Genomic DNA, 16,782 nt, shown 5'->3' on the forward strand with positions numbered 1-16,782 from the left:
TGAAGGATTCTCACATCGCAATAAATTTTGGGGGTTGGATGTACGCCACTTCTGGAAGCCACAGCTGTGGTGTTGATTTTACTGTACCGTAATGATGCGAGTGGCAGTGCTGAAAGTTGACAAGTGATATGTGGAAGCTATGTATCCATATGGTTGAGCAGTATTCTGTGGTAGAATAAAAAGGGGCCAATGAAGCGTTCCATAGAGTTTTTGCAACAGTTCCCCAGGTCATTCCTCCCAGTTTCTGAATGAGATTTACACACATCTTTATTTTGTCATGAATATTTTTCAGGTGCTGGATGTATGTGAGGCTTTGGTCAGATGTCACACCAAGATATTTCAGGATGGTATCGTGTGTTATCTGCTGGTCACAGAAGTCCACATGCAGTTCCACCCTAGCCTTTTGATTATTTAGATGAAGTGTTGGCACAACAGTCTTGGTGGGGTCTGGTTTTAGCCACCAATATTCTTTCCTGGTATTCAGGTCCTTAGTTAGGATTTGTTCTTTGATAGATAAATTTTCTGCCTGTGTAGTTAGAGCAATGTCATCAGCAAAGACAAATTTCTGTAATTATGTTTGGGGAAGGTACATATTAAACAGGATCAGCGCTAAGACTGATCGCTGTAGTGGGCTACCGTACAGAGCGTGTGATCTACTGAACGGGTCACCCAAGAAAAGGTGAAATCTATGATTGATCAGAACTTCTCTGAAGAAGATTATTGTCACAGTGCATGGGATAATTGTACTGGCTTTCGGGAAAAGGCTGTTTCTCCATACAGCTTTGTAGGTGGCATATAAGTCTAAGAAAGCTGTCTCAGGCTTGGCATTTTGCTGGAAACCCACCTCAGTGTGTGTTATTAAGGCTAATATTGGTCACTCAGTCACAAATAAGAACTGACAATGTATATTGTACAGTGGTAAATTAAAAAATAAAGACATCTCCCATCTTAAGAGCTTAGAATCTAAAACCAACTCTTTCTGTTCACAGAGAATCATGACCGTAGTGCCATGTGATTGGATATCATATCCCATCACACTGTCTGACTTAAAGCCCTCTAGGATTTGTTTTTTTAAATGTTTCTTTTGCTGTGGACACAATTAGCACCATACTTTTTCAAACTTAAACTTAAACATGGCTTCATTAAGAGATTCAATAAAAGGTATAAATGCTAGATGGGTAATTGAATATGGTGTAAGGTTTTATTTAAAACTCCTTTAAAGAACATGACAAGCTATGGGCAAGTATAATGAAGAAGTGGGCCAGAATTGTGGTCATAATTCAAAACCAGTTTAACAATAATAAACAGAGGGAGCAAATTTCAACACAGCTGTTTCGCCACAAATTAAACATCTTGGAAAAGACAGATATCCAGGAAAATCTATGCCTAGGTTCTTTTTTTGATCCAATTTCGTTACTATGATTCTAGTTTTTAGCCTGAAGAGTGCAAAGGGCATCCAACTGCCATCTGTCTGCTTCAGACAGATTGTACTCTCCTGGGATTTATATCTTAAGTAACATTGTTTCTTGACTTTAGCAAAGCTTTTGACACGGTCTCCCACAGTATTCTTGTCAGCAAGTTAAGGAAGTATGGGCTGGATGAATGCACTATAAGGTGGGTAGAAAGCTGGCTAGATTGTCGGGCTCAACGGGTAGTGATCAATGGCTCCATGTCTAGTTGGCAGCCGGTATCAAGTGGAGTGCCCCAAGGGTCGGTCCTGGGGCCGGTTTTGTTCAATATCTTCATAAATGATCTGGAGGATGGTGTGGATTGCACTCTCAGCAAATTTGCGGATGATACTAAACTGGGAGGAGTGGTAGATACGCTGGAGGGGAGGGATAGGATACAGAAGGACCTAGACCAATTGGAAGATTGGGCCAAAAGAAATCTGATGAGGTTCAATAAAGATAAGTGCAGGGTCCTGCACTTAGGATGGAAGAACCCAATGCACCGCTACAGACTAGGGACCGAATGGCTAGGCAGCAGTTCTGCGGAAAAGGACCTAGGGGTGACAGTGGACGAGAAGCTGGATATAAGTCAGCAGTGTGCCCTTGTTGCCAAGAAGGCCAATGGCATTTTGGGATGTATAAGTAGGGGCATAGCGAGCAGATCAAGGGACGTGATCATTCCCCTCTATTCGACATTGGTGAGGCCTCATCTGGAGTACTGTGTCCAGTTTTGGGCCCCACACCACAAGAAGGATGTGGATAAATTGGAGAGAGTCCAGCGAAGGGCAACAAAAATGATTAGGGGACTGGAACACATGACTTATGAGGAGAGGCTGAGGGAGCTGGGATTGTTTAGCCTGCAGAAGAGAAGAATGAGGGGGGATTTGATAGCTGCTTTCAACTACCTGAAAGGGGGTTCCAAAGAGGATGGCTCTAGACTGTTCTCAATGGTAGCAGATGACAGAACGAGGAGTAATGGTCTCAAGTTGCAGTGGGGGAGGTTTAGATTGGATATTAGGAAAAACTTTTTCACTAAGAGGGTGGTGAAACACTGGAATGCGTTACCTAGGGAGGTGGTAGAATCTCCTTCCTTAGAGGTTTTTAAGGTCAGGCTTGACAAAGCCCTGGCTGGGATGATTTAACTGGGAATTGGTCCTGCTTCGAGCAGGGGGTTGGACTAGATGACCTTCAGGGGTCCCTTCCAACCCTGATATTCTATGATTCTATGATTGTGACATATATGCACATTTCATAGTCACTGTAGAACATTACAAATATATTTTTTACCCTGTAGAAGAGATGCTATGAAGGCAGTTGCTACACTGCTAGAACACAAAAGGACTGAATGATCAAGGCGATATTTGCCCTCTGGAATCCAGCCCAGTGTGACTGCCGCCACTGCTGCTAGAAAACCAACTACCGTCGCCTGGACCTAGGAGAGCAAAACAAGAGTTCATTAATATCAGAAAACTTTACCAACTTAAAATAATTGTTAGACATAAACCAACTGCCACCATTCCCTGTCTCTCATGTCTCATATCTGGGAGGCATCAGAGAAAGTACGCTCAGCCACTATGGAAAGGGAGAATTTGTATAGCTCAATTGTGATCTCCCTGGATGATTAAGAAGCAGAACTTATGGAGTCTGAAGGAAGAACTGTTCACTCTTCTTCTATAAGAAAGGCTTTAACAATGATTCAACGCCTCAAAGATCGTGAAAGTAATAACTAAGGCTGTCAAGCGATTAAAAAAGTTAAAAATTGCCATTAATCGCACGATTAATCGCACTGTTAAACAATAGAATACCATTTATTTAAATATTTTTGGACTTTCTACATTTTCAAATATATTGATTTCAATTACGATACAGAATACAAAAAGTGTACATTGCTCACTTTATATTATTTTTATTACAAATATTTGCACTGTAAAAAACAAAAGAAATAGTATTTTTCAATTCACCTAATACAAGTACTGTAGTGCAATCTCTTTATCATGAAAGTTGACCTTACAAATGTAGAATTATGTACAAAAAAAAAACTGCATTCAAAAATAAAACAAAGTAAAATTTTAGAGCCTACAAGTCCACTTAGTCCTACTTCTTGTTCAGCCAGTCGCTCAGACAAACAAGTTTGTTTACATTTGCAGGAGATAATGCTGCCCACTTCTTGTCCACAATATCACCTGAAAGTGAGAAGAGGCACTCATATGGCACTGTGGTAGCTGGCGTCACAAGATATTTTTGTGCTAGATGCACTGAAGATTCATATGTCCCTTCCCTTCATGCTTCAACCACCATGACAAACGACATGCATCCATGCTGATAACTGGTTCTGGTCGATAACCATCCAAAGCAGTGCAGATCAAAGCAAGTTCCTTTTCATCATCTGAGTCAGATGCCACCAGCAGAAGACTGATTTTCTTTTTTGATAGTTCAGGTGCTGGAGTTTCCACATCAGAGTGCTGCTCTTTTAAGACACCTTAAAGCATTCTCCACACCTAGTCCCTCTCAGATTTTGGAAGGTGCTTCAGATTCTTAAACCATGGGTTGAGTGATGTAGCTATCTTTACAAATCTCACATTGGTACTTTCTTTGTGTTTTGCCAAATCTGCAGTGAAAGTATCTTAAAATGAACAACATGTGCTGGGTCATCATCCGAGACTGCTATAACACAAAATGTATGGCAGAATGTGGATAAAACAGAGTAGGAGATATACAATTCTCCCCCAAAGAATTCAGTCACAAATTTAATTAATGCATTATTTTTTTTAACTAGCATAATCAGAATGGAAACATGTCTTCTGGAATGGAGCACAAAGGGGCATACAAATGTCTAGCATAACTGGCATGAAAATACTTTGCAATGCCAGATACAAAAGTGCCATGCAAATGCCTCTTCTAACTTTCAGGTGACGTTGTAATTAAGAAGTGGGCAGCATTCTCTCCCATAAATGCAAACAGACATATTTGTCTGAACGATTGGCTGAACAAGAAGTAGGACTGAGTAGACTTGTAGGCGCTAAAGTTTTACACTGTTCCATTTTTGAGTGCAGTTACGTAACAAAAAAGTCTACATTTGTAAGTTGCACTTACACCATAAAGAGACTGCATTACAGTACGTGTATGAGGTGAATTGAAAAATACTATTTCTTTTGTTTGCCATTTTTACCGTGCAAATATTTGTAAAAAAATAAATACACCTCTACCCCGATATAACGCAACCCGATATAACACGAATTCGTATATAACGCGGTAAAGCAGTACTCCGGGGGAGGGGCGGGACTGCACGCTCCAGTGGATCAAAGCAAGTTCGATATAACGCGGTTTCACCTATAATGCGGTAAGATGTTTTGGCTCCCAAGAACAGCGTTATATCGGGGTAGAGGTGTAATAATATAAAATGAGCACTGTCAACTTTGTATACTGTGTTGTAATTGAAACCAATATATTTGAAAATGTAGAAAAACATCCAAAAATATTTAATACATTTCAAATGGTATTCTATTGTTTAACAGTGCGATTACAACCACGATGAATCGCGATTAATTTTTTAAATCATGATTAATTTTTTTGAGTTAATCATGTAAGCTAACTGTGAGTAATTGACAGCCCTAGTCATAACAAAAAAAAATTGGGGGATTCTCAGGAGCCTAAAAAGACATACACAACAAAGCTATGTCTGAAGGCGGGTGGGAGACTACATCTAATACTTAAATAAATGAGTCAAAACATGGGTATTTTATACACGTTCTTAGCACTGTATGTATTTAACTATAATGTATAAATATGAAGCAGTTATTCAAAATCTAGTTAAGGAGCAGCTGTTTTGGATTTAAAGGCAGTCATTTACTCAAATGTTATAGACAATAAATAGTATGAAAGTGACTAACAGTCACTTCAAAGTTATTTAAATATTCTAACCCATGAAAGTACAGTATAGAAAGCATTTGAGAGGTCAAGATTAAATGGACTTTACTGGCGATGGAACTATTTTTTAATCATCCCTAGAAAGTCTCTTTCAAAAAAAGAGATGAGATATATTTGACAAGGCAGGATGGGAAAATTTACACAGATGTTACCTGTACTATAACTTTTATTGATAAAACCGCCCTATTTCTGCTGCAAGTCTGTATTACTTTAAAAACAGACTGTATACTGAAATTATGAATTAAAGTGAAGTAAGTTAACTCTGAACTGACTGAGTGTTGCAGTGTTGTATCCTCTGACTATTTTTCTATTGTTAGCATCAAAATTTGTGCTGGGAATTTTAAGTAACTGTTCTTGCGAGAGTATGCCAAAATGATTATATTGTACTTACCTGTTTTAAGGCCAAATTGCCAATTATTAGGTTCCACTTCTCAATGGGAGAATCCATTTTCCCAACATTTACCTTTAAATGAGAAAAGTGAATTTTAGACATTTGGATTTAAATTTATGGTACCATTTATTAACTTTAAGGTTTAGTAGTAAAGTAAAGGTAAGAACATAAGAACAGCCATACTGGGTCAGACCAAAGGTCCATCTAGCCCAGTATCCCGTCTTCCGACAGTGGCCAATGCCAGGTGCTTTAGAGGGAATGAACAGAACAGGTAATCATCAAATGATCCATCCCCTGTCGCCCATTCCCAGCTTCTGGCAAACAGAGGCTAGGGACACCATCCCTGCCCACCCTGGTTAGTAGACATTGATGGACCTATCCTCCATGAACTTATCTAGTTCTTTGTTGAATCCTGTTATAGTCTTGGCCTTCACAACATGCTCTGGCAAGGAGTTCCACAGGTTGACTGTGCGTTGTGTAAAGAAATACTTCCTCTTGTTTGTTTTAAACCTGCTGCCTATTAATTTCATTTGGTGACCCCAAGTTCTTGTGTTATGAGAAGGAGTAAATAACTCTTCCTTATTTACTTTCTCCACACCAGTCATGATTTTATAGACCTCTAGCATATCCCCTCTATCATAAGATGTGTATGATCATTCAGTTGTCATACTAGAAAAACAGTACCTAGTCTTTAGATTAATACAAGTCAATAATATGCCTGTATAATTTCACTGAACACAATTGGTAATAAGATATAAGATACAAACAATATTTTATCTGAAAAGTTTTTCAAGAGGATTAATGCCTAAATTCAGCTATTTTAAAAGAATTAAAAATTAACCATATTTATATAGTGATGCGGCTGCTGTTCAGTTAAAATAGCATCTACAAAACTACCCTAAACTGATGGGGTTTGATGAACAAAAGTCTTGCCAATTAAGTGTTTCTCACACACTTTTTAGCCAATTACATAGTGAATGCTATTTCCACGAACATGCCCAAATACGCCAGCTATCAGATCAGTTGGCAGAAAAAAGAATTGTGTCAGTGTTTAATGTTTAAGGACAAAGTCAGTCTAAAATACCCCCAAGAGCTTACACTCCATGGGCCTCATAATGTAAACATTTATGCATGCAACTTCCCTTCAACAGAACTACCTAAATGAATACAAATACATTTACAAAATCAGGTTCTATAATTAAGAGCAGAATTTGACCTCCCAGCTCTGGATTTACACCAATGCAACTACATTGCTGTAAATAATTTCACAATCCAGTTCTGAGGCTGGGACTTGAGAATATCCAATATATTTCAAATGAAACTTTTTAAAAAAAAAAACAACAACAAATCCCTTCATACAGGATCTTTCACAATATACTTCATATTTCTTTAATATTTATTTTTTTTGGTCAGAGCAAAAGGACTCATGCAATCACTGAACACTATCTGAGGACATTTTTAAAGACTTTTGAGCAAAGTGGCCAGAAGGTCATGTTTTCTAGCAAAGATACTATGCTGCTTAAACTTTTTTTGAAGTTCATTAATTTATATACATGGGATAAAATATCACAAAAATTTCTAAATAAATTAAAGCCCTGCTGTTTGGTTTTCCCAGCAGAATGTTTTTTAAGTTCTTAGTGCTGTTTCTTTTCTATTTTGCTATTATGCTGCTTGCTTTAGGTTTAGGAGGAATGTTGTAGATCAGAGGGAACACCGAGCTAAACTCACTAAAAGTTAATTATAACGTACTTTATCACAACCTATAATACAAAGTAAATATGTTAGTGTTCAAAGTGCACGCAATAAACATCATAAATAATCCCATAGAGAAGTAGAGCTCCCAATTATTTCTTATTGGCATTCTTAATAAATACCTCTGCTAAACCAGCTGTATAATGAGTTATTGGTAAAACATGAGGAGTTTCTCCCTTAGTAGGAGTCCTTAAAAAACACCAAGGTTTGCCTGAGTGGACATTAACATCCTCTAGCAGTTTTAATTAATATAGGTGTTTTCCCTAGAATCTTGTGTTCTAATGCAGAACCCTAGCTATATTTAGTCCAGGTCTACACTTAACAGTATGGCTCTACCAGTACACTATGCTGAAAAAGCGTTCTTAGTGTGGGAACAGCTTATACTAGCAAAACTGCACATTTACTGGTACAGCTTATTTCACTTGGGGAGAGGAGAAGGAGGGTGGTTTGATGGAATAAACTACACTGGCAAAACCCTAGGGACTACTGCCAGCATAGCTATGTCAATCACAAATCACACTTCATCCACACCCACTGACAGAGCTATGCCAGCAAAAGCTTTAGTGTAGACATGGCCTTAGATCTAGTTAGCCTGAATACTGCCAAGTGATGAAGTGGAGGTGAAATCTACTCAGATTTTAGAGGACCTGAAATAATATGCTTAAAAAAAAGTCTCCTGTTTCAGCCTGTTTGGGGGTTTTATGTGTGTTTTCAAATTATCAGTGGAAGAATCCTTCCACTACCTCTCAAGTCCAACATTACACACGTAAACCAGAGAAAGTATTAAGAGCTTAAGGGTACATCTACACAGCGAAAAAGACCCATGGTGGAGAGTCTCAGAGCCCAGATCAACTGATTTACTCTCGTGCTGTAGGGCTAAAAATGGCACTGCAGATGTTTGGGTTTGCACTGGAGCCCGGGCTCTGAAACCTGGGCCTGAACATCTACACTGCTATTTTTAGCCCGCAGTGTGAGCCCTGAGACTCACTGCTAAAGAGGTTTGTTTATTTATTTTTTTCTCTGTAGACATATCCTAAGTCACCTTCCTTTGACTTCACATTGAATTTTGGGTTCTCAGCACTTCTCTGAATCAGTCTCCTAAATGACTATATTCTGCCAGCCAGAGCTTGGATTGGGTCAGTATACAAAGGTACAATATTCAGGTACCTTTCTGAAGCTCCTATCTTGTTCTCCAGAATCTTAGCTTTAATATTTTTATAATGTCAGTCTCTAGCTGTTATGGTTGTGAAGAAAGCTTCCAAAATATAAACTAAGTGTAACCAATGCAAAGAGGGCCTGGTGAGTCTACGGAGAGCCTGCAACAAATTGCTATGAGAGGTGTCAACTGTCCCATAAAACTCAGTGAGATAATAATTCAGATGCCCAATGATAGTTAACAATGTCAACATTTAAAGTATTTCATTCTTCACATAAGAAGAGAGAGAGGATCATAGATCTGCATAATTTACTTTGAGTGATGTCTTTTTTGGTACCAGGAATGGGTGGTGTTCAGGAGATACCAACACATTTTCCCATCCTCCCCCCTCATGAAACCTATGAGAACCCACTGGCATATTCAAACCCCACCAAAGGGGAGCCAAGGTCAAGGATCCCAGTAGAGCACAGAACATGCATGATCATATCTGGAACACTACTCAATCTGTGAGCAGTGTCTAATTTTGGTGACTCACATGGTAAAGATTATTTTGTGGATGGAGTTTGGAAGAGTAACAATTTTTCCCCTCACTAATTCAACCCTTGCTATGGGGACCTCCTGCAACAGGTAAATAAACTAAACCAGGCTCTATTACAGAAAAATAATGTTGTCCTTTTTATATTACAAGACATGTGAGAAGAGGGGAAAAAATAACATTACTTACTGCAGTTGATAGTCTAGATGCCAAGGTCATTTCCAAATTACCTTTGAGACCAAGTAGTGCAGGAACCAAGATAAAAACTTCAGTAACATTTCTGAACACTTCCCAGTGCTATTTAAAATACAGGTAAAGAAAAAAAAATAGTTAAAAAAAAAGGATCCCTTCACATTCCACAACACTGTTTTAAGGGTGGTATAGTAGTCTGATCTCAACAGATTTCAGAATACCAGAGGTAAAGTTAACAAAAGTATCTAAGTCCCATTTCCAAAAATGACAGGCACCTAAGTCTCATTGAAAGTCAACCGCCATTTGGAAACTTTTCCTAGGTTAGTACTTGGGATAAGAGACCTCCACTAAAAACTCAGGATAAGTGTTGGCAGTTCAGATAATGATACCCTTTTCTCTGAATGAGTACAGAACCAGCTTTCTTTTATGAGGTTGAGGGTTCTCTGCTGCTGTCTTTTGGATGAGACAAATCTGAGTTCCTTGCTACGTCTTATCATTAAAGCATGCATCACACTTAGCCCTGGTCTACACTAGGAGTTGAGGTCGAATTTAGCAGCGTTAAATCGATTTAACCCTGCACCCATCCACACGACGAAGCCCTTTTTTTCAACTTAAAGGGCTCTTAAAATCAATTTCTTTTCTCCACCGCGAACAAGGGGATTAGCGCTGAAATCGGCCTTGCCAGGTCGAATTTGGGGTAGTGTGGACGCAATTCAACAGTACTGGCCTCCAGGAGCTATCCCAGACTGCTCCATTGTGACCGCTCTGAACAGCACTCTCAACTCAGATGCACTGGCCAGGTAGACAGGAAAAGGCCCGCAAACTTTTGAATCTCATTTCCTGTTTGGCCAGCGTGGCAAGCTGCAGGTGAGTGCAGAGCTCATCAGCAGAGGTGACCATGAAGACCTCATCAGCAGAGGTGACCATGATGGAGTCCCAGAATCACAAAAGAGCTCCAGCATGGACCGAACGGGAGGTACGGGATCTGATCACTGTATGGGGAGAGGAATCCATGCTATCAGAACTACGTTCCAGTTTTCGAAACGCCAAAACCTTTGTCAAAATCTCCCAGGGCATGAAGGACAGCGGCCATAACAGGGACCCGAAGTAGTGCCACATGAAACTTAAGGAGCTGAGGCAAGCCTACCAGAAAACCAGAGGCAAACGGCCGCTCCGGGTCAGCGCCCCAAATATGCCGCTTCTATGATGAGCTGCATGCCATTTTAAGGGGTTCAGCAACCACTACCCCAACCGTGTTGTTTGACTCCTTCAAGGGAGAGGGAGGCAACATGGAAGCAGGTTTTGGGGATGAGGAAGATGAGGAGGAGGAGGTTGTAGATAGCTCACAGCAAGCAAGTGGAGAAACCGGTTTTCCCGACAGCCAGGAACTGTTTCTCACCCTGGACCTGGAGCCAGTACCCCCTGAACCAACCCACGGCTGCCTCCCGGACCCGCCAGGTGGAGAATGGACCTCTGGTGAGTGTACCTATTTAAATAGTATACATGGTTTAAAAGCAAGATTGTTTAATGATTAATTTGCCTTGGCATTTGCGGCCAGTACAGCTACAGGAAAAGTCTGTTAACATGTCTGGGGATGGAGCGGAAATCCTCCATTCCATCTCCATAAAGTTCTCCTGGATGTACTCCCAAAGCCTTTGCAAAAGGTTTCTGGGGAGGGCAGCCTTATTCCGTCCACCATGGTAGGACACTTTACCACGCCAGGCCAGTAGCACGTACTCGGGAATCATTGTAGAACAAAGCATTGCAGTGTATGTTTGCTGGCGTTCAAACAACATCCATTCTTTATCTCTCTACGTTATCCTCAGGAGAGTATCATTCATGGTCACCTGGTTGAAATAAGGTGCTTTTCTTAAGGGGACATTCAGAGGTGCCCATTCCCCTGGGGCTGTTTGCCTGTGGCTGAAGAGAAATGTTCCCTGCTGTTAGCCACGTGGTGGGGGGAGGAGGAATGGGGGAGGGATTAGCCACGCACTGAGGGGAGGCAAAATGCGACCTTGTAACGAAAGCACATGTGCTATGTATGTACTGTTAACAGCAAGGTTTACCGTGAGAGAGTGTACCCATTGTTCTATCAAATGTGTCTTTTTAAATACCACTGTACCCTTTTTTTCTCTCCACCAGCTACATGTGTTTCAAGGATCACAGGATCTTCTCCTTCCCAGAGGCTAGCGAAGATCAGAAGGCGAAAAAAACGCACTCATGATGAAACGTTCTCTGAGCTCATGCTGTCCTCCCACACTGACAGAGCACAGACGAATGCATCGAGGCAGACAATGTCACAGTGCAGGAAAGCACAAAATGAATGCGAGAAGAGGTGGCAGGCTGAAGAGAGTAAGTGGTGGGCTGAAGATGAGAGGAGGCGGATTCAATGCTGAGGCTGCTGGAGGATCAAACTAATATGCTCCAGTGTATGGTTGAGCTGCAGGAAAGGCAGCTGTAGTACAGACGGCTGCTACAGCCCCTGTGTAACCAACCACCCTCCTCCCCGAGTTCCAAAGCCTCCTCACCCAGATGCCCAAGAATGCGGTGGGGGGGCCTCCGGCCACCCAGCCACTCCACCCCAGAGGATTGCCCAAGCAACAGAAGGCTGGCATTCAATAAGTTTTAAAGTGCTGTGTGGCCTTGTCCTTCCCTCCTCCACCACCCCACCCGGTTATTCCCTTCTCCACCAACCCTCCCGGGCTACGTTGGCAGTTATCCCCCCATTTGTGTGATGAATTAATAAAGAATGCATGAATTTGAAGCAACAATGACTTTATTGCCTCTGACAGCAGTGATCGAAGGGGGGAGGAGAGGGTGGTTAGCTTACAGGGAAGTAGAGTGAAAGAGTGAACCAAGGCGTGGGGGAGGTTTCATCAAGGAGAAAAACAGAACTTTCACACCGTAGCCTGGCCAGTCATGAAACTGCTTTTCAAAGCTTCTCTTTTGCGCACCGCACCCTCCTGTGCTCGTCTAACCACCCTGGTGTCTGGCTGCACATAACCAGCAGCCAGGCGATTTGCCTCAACCTCCCACCCTGCCATAAACGTCTCCCCCTTACTCTCACAGATATTGTGGAGCGCACAGCAAGCAGTAATAACAGTGGGAATATTGGTTTCGCTGAGGTCTAACCGAGTCAGTAAACTGCGCCAGCGCACTTTTAAACATCCAAATGCACATTCTACCACCATTCTGCACTTGCTCAGCCTGTAGTTCAGCTCCTGACTACTGTCCAGGCTGCCTGTGTATGGCTTCATGAGCCATGGCATTAAGGGGTAGGCTGGGTCCCCAAGGATAACTATAGGCATTTCAACATCCCCAACAGTTATTTTCTGGTCTGGGAATAAAGTCCCTTCCTGCAGCTTTTGAAACAGACCAGAGTTCCTGAAGGTGCGAGCGTCATATACCTTTCCCGGCCATCCCACATTGATGTTGGTGAAACGTCCCTTGTGATCCACCAGTGCTTGCAGCACTATTGAAAAGTACCCCTTGCGGTTTATGTACTCGCCGGCTTGGTGCTCCGGTGCCAAGATAGGGATATGGGTTCCGTCTATGGCCCCACCACAGTTAGGGAATCCCATTGCAGCAAAGCCATCCACTATGACCTGCACATTTCCCAGGGTCACTACCCTTGATATCAGAAGATCTTTGATTGCGTTGGCTACTTGCATCACAGCAGTCCCCACAGTAGATTTGCCCACTCCAAATTGATTCCCGACTGACCGGTAGCTGTCTGGCGTTGCAAGCTTCCACAAGGCTATTGCCATTCGCTTCTCAACTGTGAGGGCTGCTCTCATCTTGGTATTCTTGCGCCTCAGGGCAGGGGAAAGCAAGTCACAAAGTTCCATGAAAGTGCCCTTACACATGCGAAAGTTTCGCAGCCATTGGGAATCGTCCCAGACCTGCAACACTATGCGGTCCCACTAGTCTGTGCTAGTTTCCCGAGCCCATAATCGGCGTTCCACAGTGTGAACCTGCCCCATTAGCACCATGATGCCCACATTACCAGGGCCCGTGCTTTGAGAGAAGCCTGTGTCCATGTCCTCATCACTCATCATTGCGCTGACGTTGCCTACTCGCCCAGTTTCGCTTTGCCAGGTTCTGGTGCTGCATATACTGTTGGATAATGCGTGTGGTGTTTAATGTGCTCCTAATTGCCAAAGTGATCTGAGCGGGCTCCATGCTTGCCATGGTATGGTGTATGCATAGGTAACCCAGGAAAAAAAGTGCAAAACGATTGCCTGCCATTGCTTTCACGGTGGAAGGGCCTGACAACATGTACCCAGAACCACCCACAACAATGTTTTTGCCCCCTTAGGCATTGGGATCTCAACCCAGAATTCCAATGGGCGGCGGAGACTGCGGGAACTGTGGGATAGCTACCCACAGTGCAATGCTCCAGAAGTCTACTCTAGCCTCGGTACTGTGGAAGCACTCCACCAAGTTAATGCACTTAGAGCATTTTGTGTGGGGACACACACAATCGACTGTATAAAAACAATTTCTAAAAAAACGACTTCTATAAATTCGACCTAATTTCATAGTGTAGACATACCCTTATTGTAGGATTAAGGGTGTAAAACCTTACGTTGGCCAAATAGTAATTCAGTTAGTGTCTGAAAGCCAATCAAGATCTTTTAAGGAAAGGCATTGAAGTAATAACAACAACATAAAATAATAATAATAAATAATAAAACAAAAAATCAAGGTCTGTCTCCCTTTATCGGTTCTGAGTTGCCTTAATATAGTCGGGGAAAGGCAAAGCTGATCTTTCAGTGAAGTGTGTCTAGTGATTACAGAAGGGGATTGGGAGCCTACATTCTATTTCTGGCTCTGCCACTGACATATTATATAATGTTGGGAAAGTCACCTAACTCATCTGAAAAATATCAGTCTCCCTTAAAGAGTGTTGTGAGGGTTGATGAATTAATGTTTGTAAAGCTTTATGAGATCATCAAATTAAAGATATAACAGGATGTACAAAATAAACTAAACTGAGGTCATTCAACAATTTAAGTAACTTTACTCGTGAGTATTAAGATTTACAAATATACCCAAAGGAGATGCTAATGCAAGGGTGAGCAAACTATGGCCCAGTAGCCGCATCCGGCCCTTCAGACGTTTTAATCCGTCCCTCGAGCTCCCGCTGGGGAGTGGGATCCGGGGCTTGCCCCACTCTGGCGCGCCAGCCAGGGACTTGCCCCACTCCACGCGTGCTGTGGCTCCATGCAGGTCCCGGAAGCAGGGGCATATCCCCCCTCTGGTTCCTATCTGTAGGGCAGCCAGGGGCTCTGCATGCTGCCCCCACCTCAAGCACCACCCCTGCCATAGGCGGCGAGTTATATGGACCTATGGTGCCCATGCTCCACCAATATTCAGGAATGTAGGCCCGGCTCCACCAATGTTTGGGCTTATATTTTCAGAGCCGTCCCGTCCATAGGATGGGCCAGGGCAACTGCCCCAGGCCCCATGCTCTGGGGGCTCCACGCTTCAGGGGCATCTGGGGGGGGTTGTGAGGGGCCTGGCTCCAGCAGCAGTGAGGGAGCCAGCCCCAGCCCACCCCGCTTCTTCCCGCTCCAGCTCTGACCCCGCCCCACCTCCACTCTACTCCTTGCCCCAAATCCCCGTTCCACCTGTTTCCGGCTTCTGCCCCCTCCCCCAAGCAACGCCAGGAGCCGGCGGTGGGCGGGCTGGGGCCGGGTTGCTCGCTGCTGCTGGCACCAGGTCCCCCACTAACCTCGCAAGCTGCCCTGGACCCCGCATAGCCCTGTAACATGGGGCTTCCCAAAGCACAGGGCCTGGGGCGGTTGCCCCGGTCTGTCCTATGGATGGCACAGCTCTGCTTGGACCTATTCTGGGCACCACCAAAAATTATATAAACCTGGTGTCCATGATCCCCCGCAGCTCCCATTTGCTGGGAACCATGGCCAATGGGAGCTGCAGGGGCAGCACCTGCGGAAGGGTCAGCACGCCAAGCAGCCTGGCTGTGCCTCCGCGTAGGAGCCGGAGTGGGGACATGCCGCTGCTTCCGGGAGCTGCTTAAGGTAAGCACCACCTGGAGCCTGATACATTGTCTTCTCATTTTTTAAAAAATAAAGGTTGAACTGAAGTAGTTAGAACATTCTATCTGTCCTGTTCTTTGTGAACTTAATGAATTAGAAAGTGCCATCAAGTGCACCAAGTATAAAACTGAAAAAAAGAAAAGGAGTACTTGTGGCACCTTAGAGACTAACAAATTTATTTGAGCATAAGCATCCGATGAAGTGAGCTGTAGCTCACGAAAGCTTTTGTTAGTCTCTAAGGTACCACAAGTACTCCTTTTCTTTTTGTGAATACAGACTAACATGGCTGCTACTCTGAAACTGAAAAAAAATTATCCTCTAATCTCTGTCAATTATAGTAATCTTAGGTATGGTTCATAACAATAAGTATAATATTCAGCCTGAAGCATAACTTTTCAGTTATGACATCCTTTTAAGTCACTCAGATTCCAGTCTGACAAAGACTCAAGCTGTGTGCATAATTTTATGCAAATGAGTATTCTTGGGCCTTGTCTGCACAAGGAAGTTGTACCAGTTTAACTAAATTTGGTTTTTAGATCCATGTATTTAAACCAGTTCATATACTTATTTGAGCTAAATCAACATAAACCAATTGTAAACTGATTTGTGTGTGTCCAGAGAGGGCTTTGTTTTTTTTAAATCCATTTAGCTAAATTGGTACAATTTTAATTAAACTAAGGCTACTTTTGTGTTTAGACAACACTAAGACTACATATGTGCGTGGAGTTACGTACATGCTTAAATCTTTGCAAGATCAGGGGTCTAATCTTAAGGAAGGCATTGTAGATATCTGAGTTTAAACAAAATTTAGTCTTTTTTTCTGGTTTAAATTTTGTTTTGAAAATGTGTTCTCTACTTAAAAACGACTTGACTGAGTTTAAACTATATATTGTAGTGACACAGTATAAGGAAGCAATAGTATTTGCATACCAGTTTTGGTTTCCTTTTACTGGTTTACAAGACTGTCATTTTCTTTAGTGTAATTACATCCGGACTGAACTTTTGATTCTCAGCTTTATTTACTCTAATTTTTGAGACCCTGAACAACAGAGTATCCTTTTCTTTGTCATTATGTGCACTTTCTGGATTCTCAAATAACACTTAGTTTCAAATACAAATAAACCTATATTTTCCCTTGGAGGTAAGGAATTCAGTGGATTCATATCTGTTAAAACAGATTTCTGTGAACTCTAATTGCACAGAGAGAGAGCAAGAGAGGGAAGTGGTTACGTTTTTATTTATAAAGAATTTCTGAAACTCTACCGCAAAGAAACTCGACAGAAAATAAAACAAAATAGCCCTTAAGGAAAGAGGAGAAG

At 42.3% G+C, this 16,782-nt stretch overlaps 1 protein-coding gene across 3 annotated transcripts in view; it reads right to left on the reverse strand.

The window, feature by feature from the left end:
• The window catches only part of SLC41A2 (solute carrier family 41 member 2), a 96,451-nt gene that overhangs the window by 53,543 nt on the left and 26,126 nt on the right, over positions 1–16,782 (reverse strand). For all 3 annotated transcript variants that reach the window (XM_073323973.2, XM_073323974.2, XM_073323990.1), the window contains 3 exons: positions 9,399–9,506; positions 5,767–5,838; positions 2,736–2,880 (listed from right to left, as the gene is read on the reverse strand). In XM_073323973.2, coding sequence (XP_073180074.1) covers positions 2,736–2,880; positions 5,767–5,838; positions 9,399–9,506 — 325 coding nt within the window. The remainder of the gene's footprint in view (positions 1–2,735; positions 2,881–5,766; positions 5,839–9,398; positions 9,507–16,782) is intronic.

Source organism: Lepidochelys kempii, chromosome 1, assembly GCF_965140285.1.
Source record: "Lepidochelys kempii isolate rLepKem1 chromosome 1, rLepKem1.hap1, whole genome shotgun sequence".
Taxonomy (NCBI): domain Eukaryota; kingdom Metazoa; phylum Chordata; order Testudines; family Cheloniidae; genus Lepidochelys; species Lepidochelys kempii.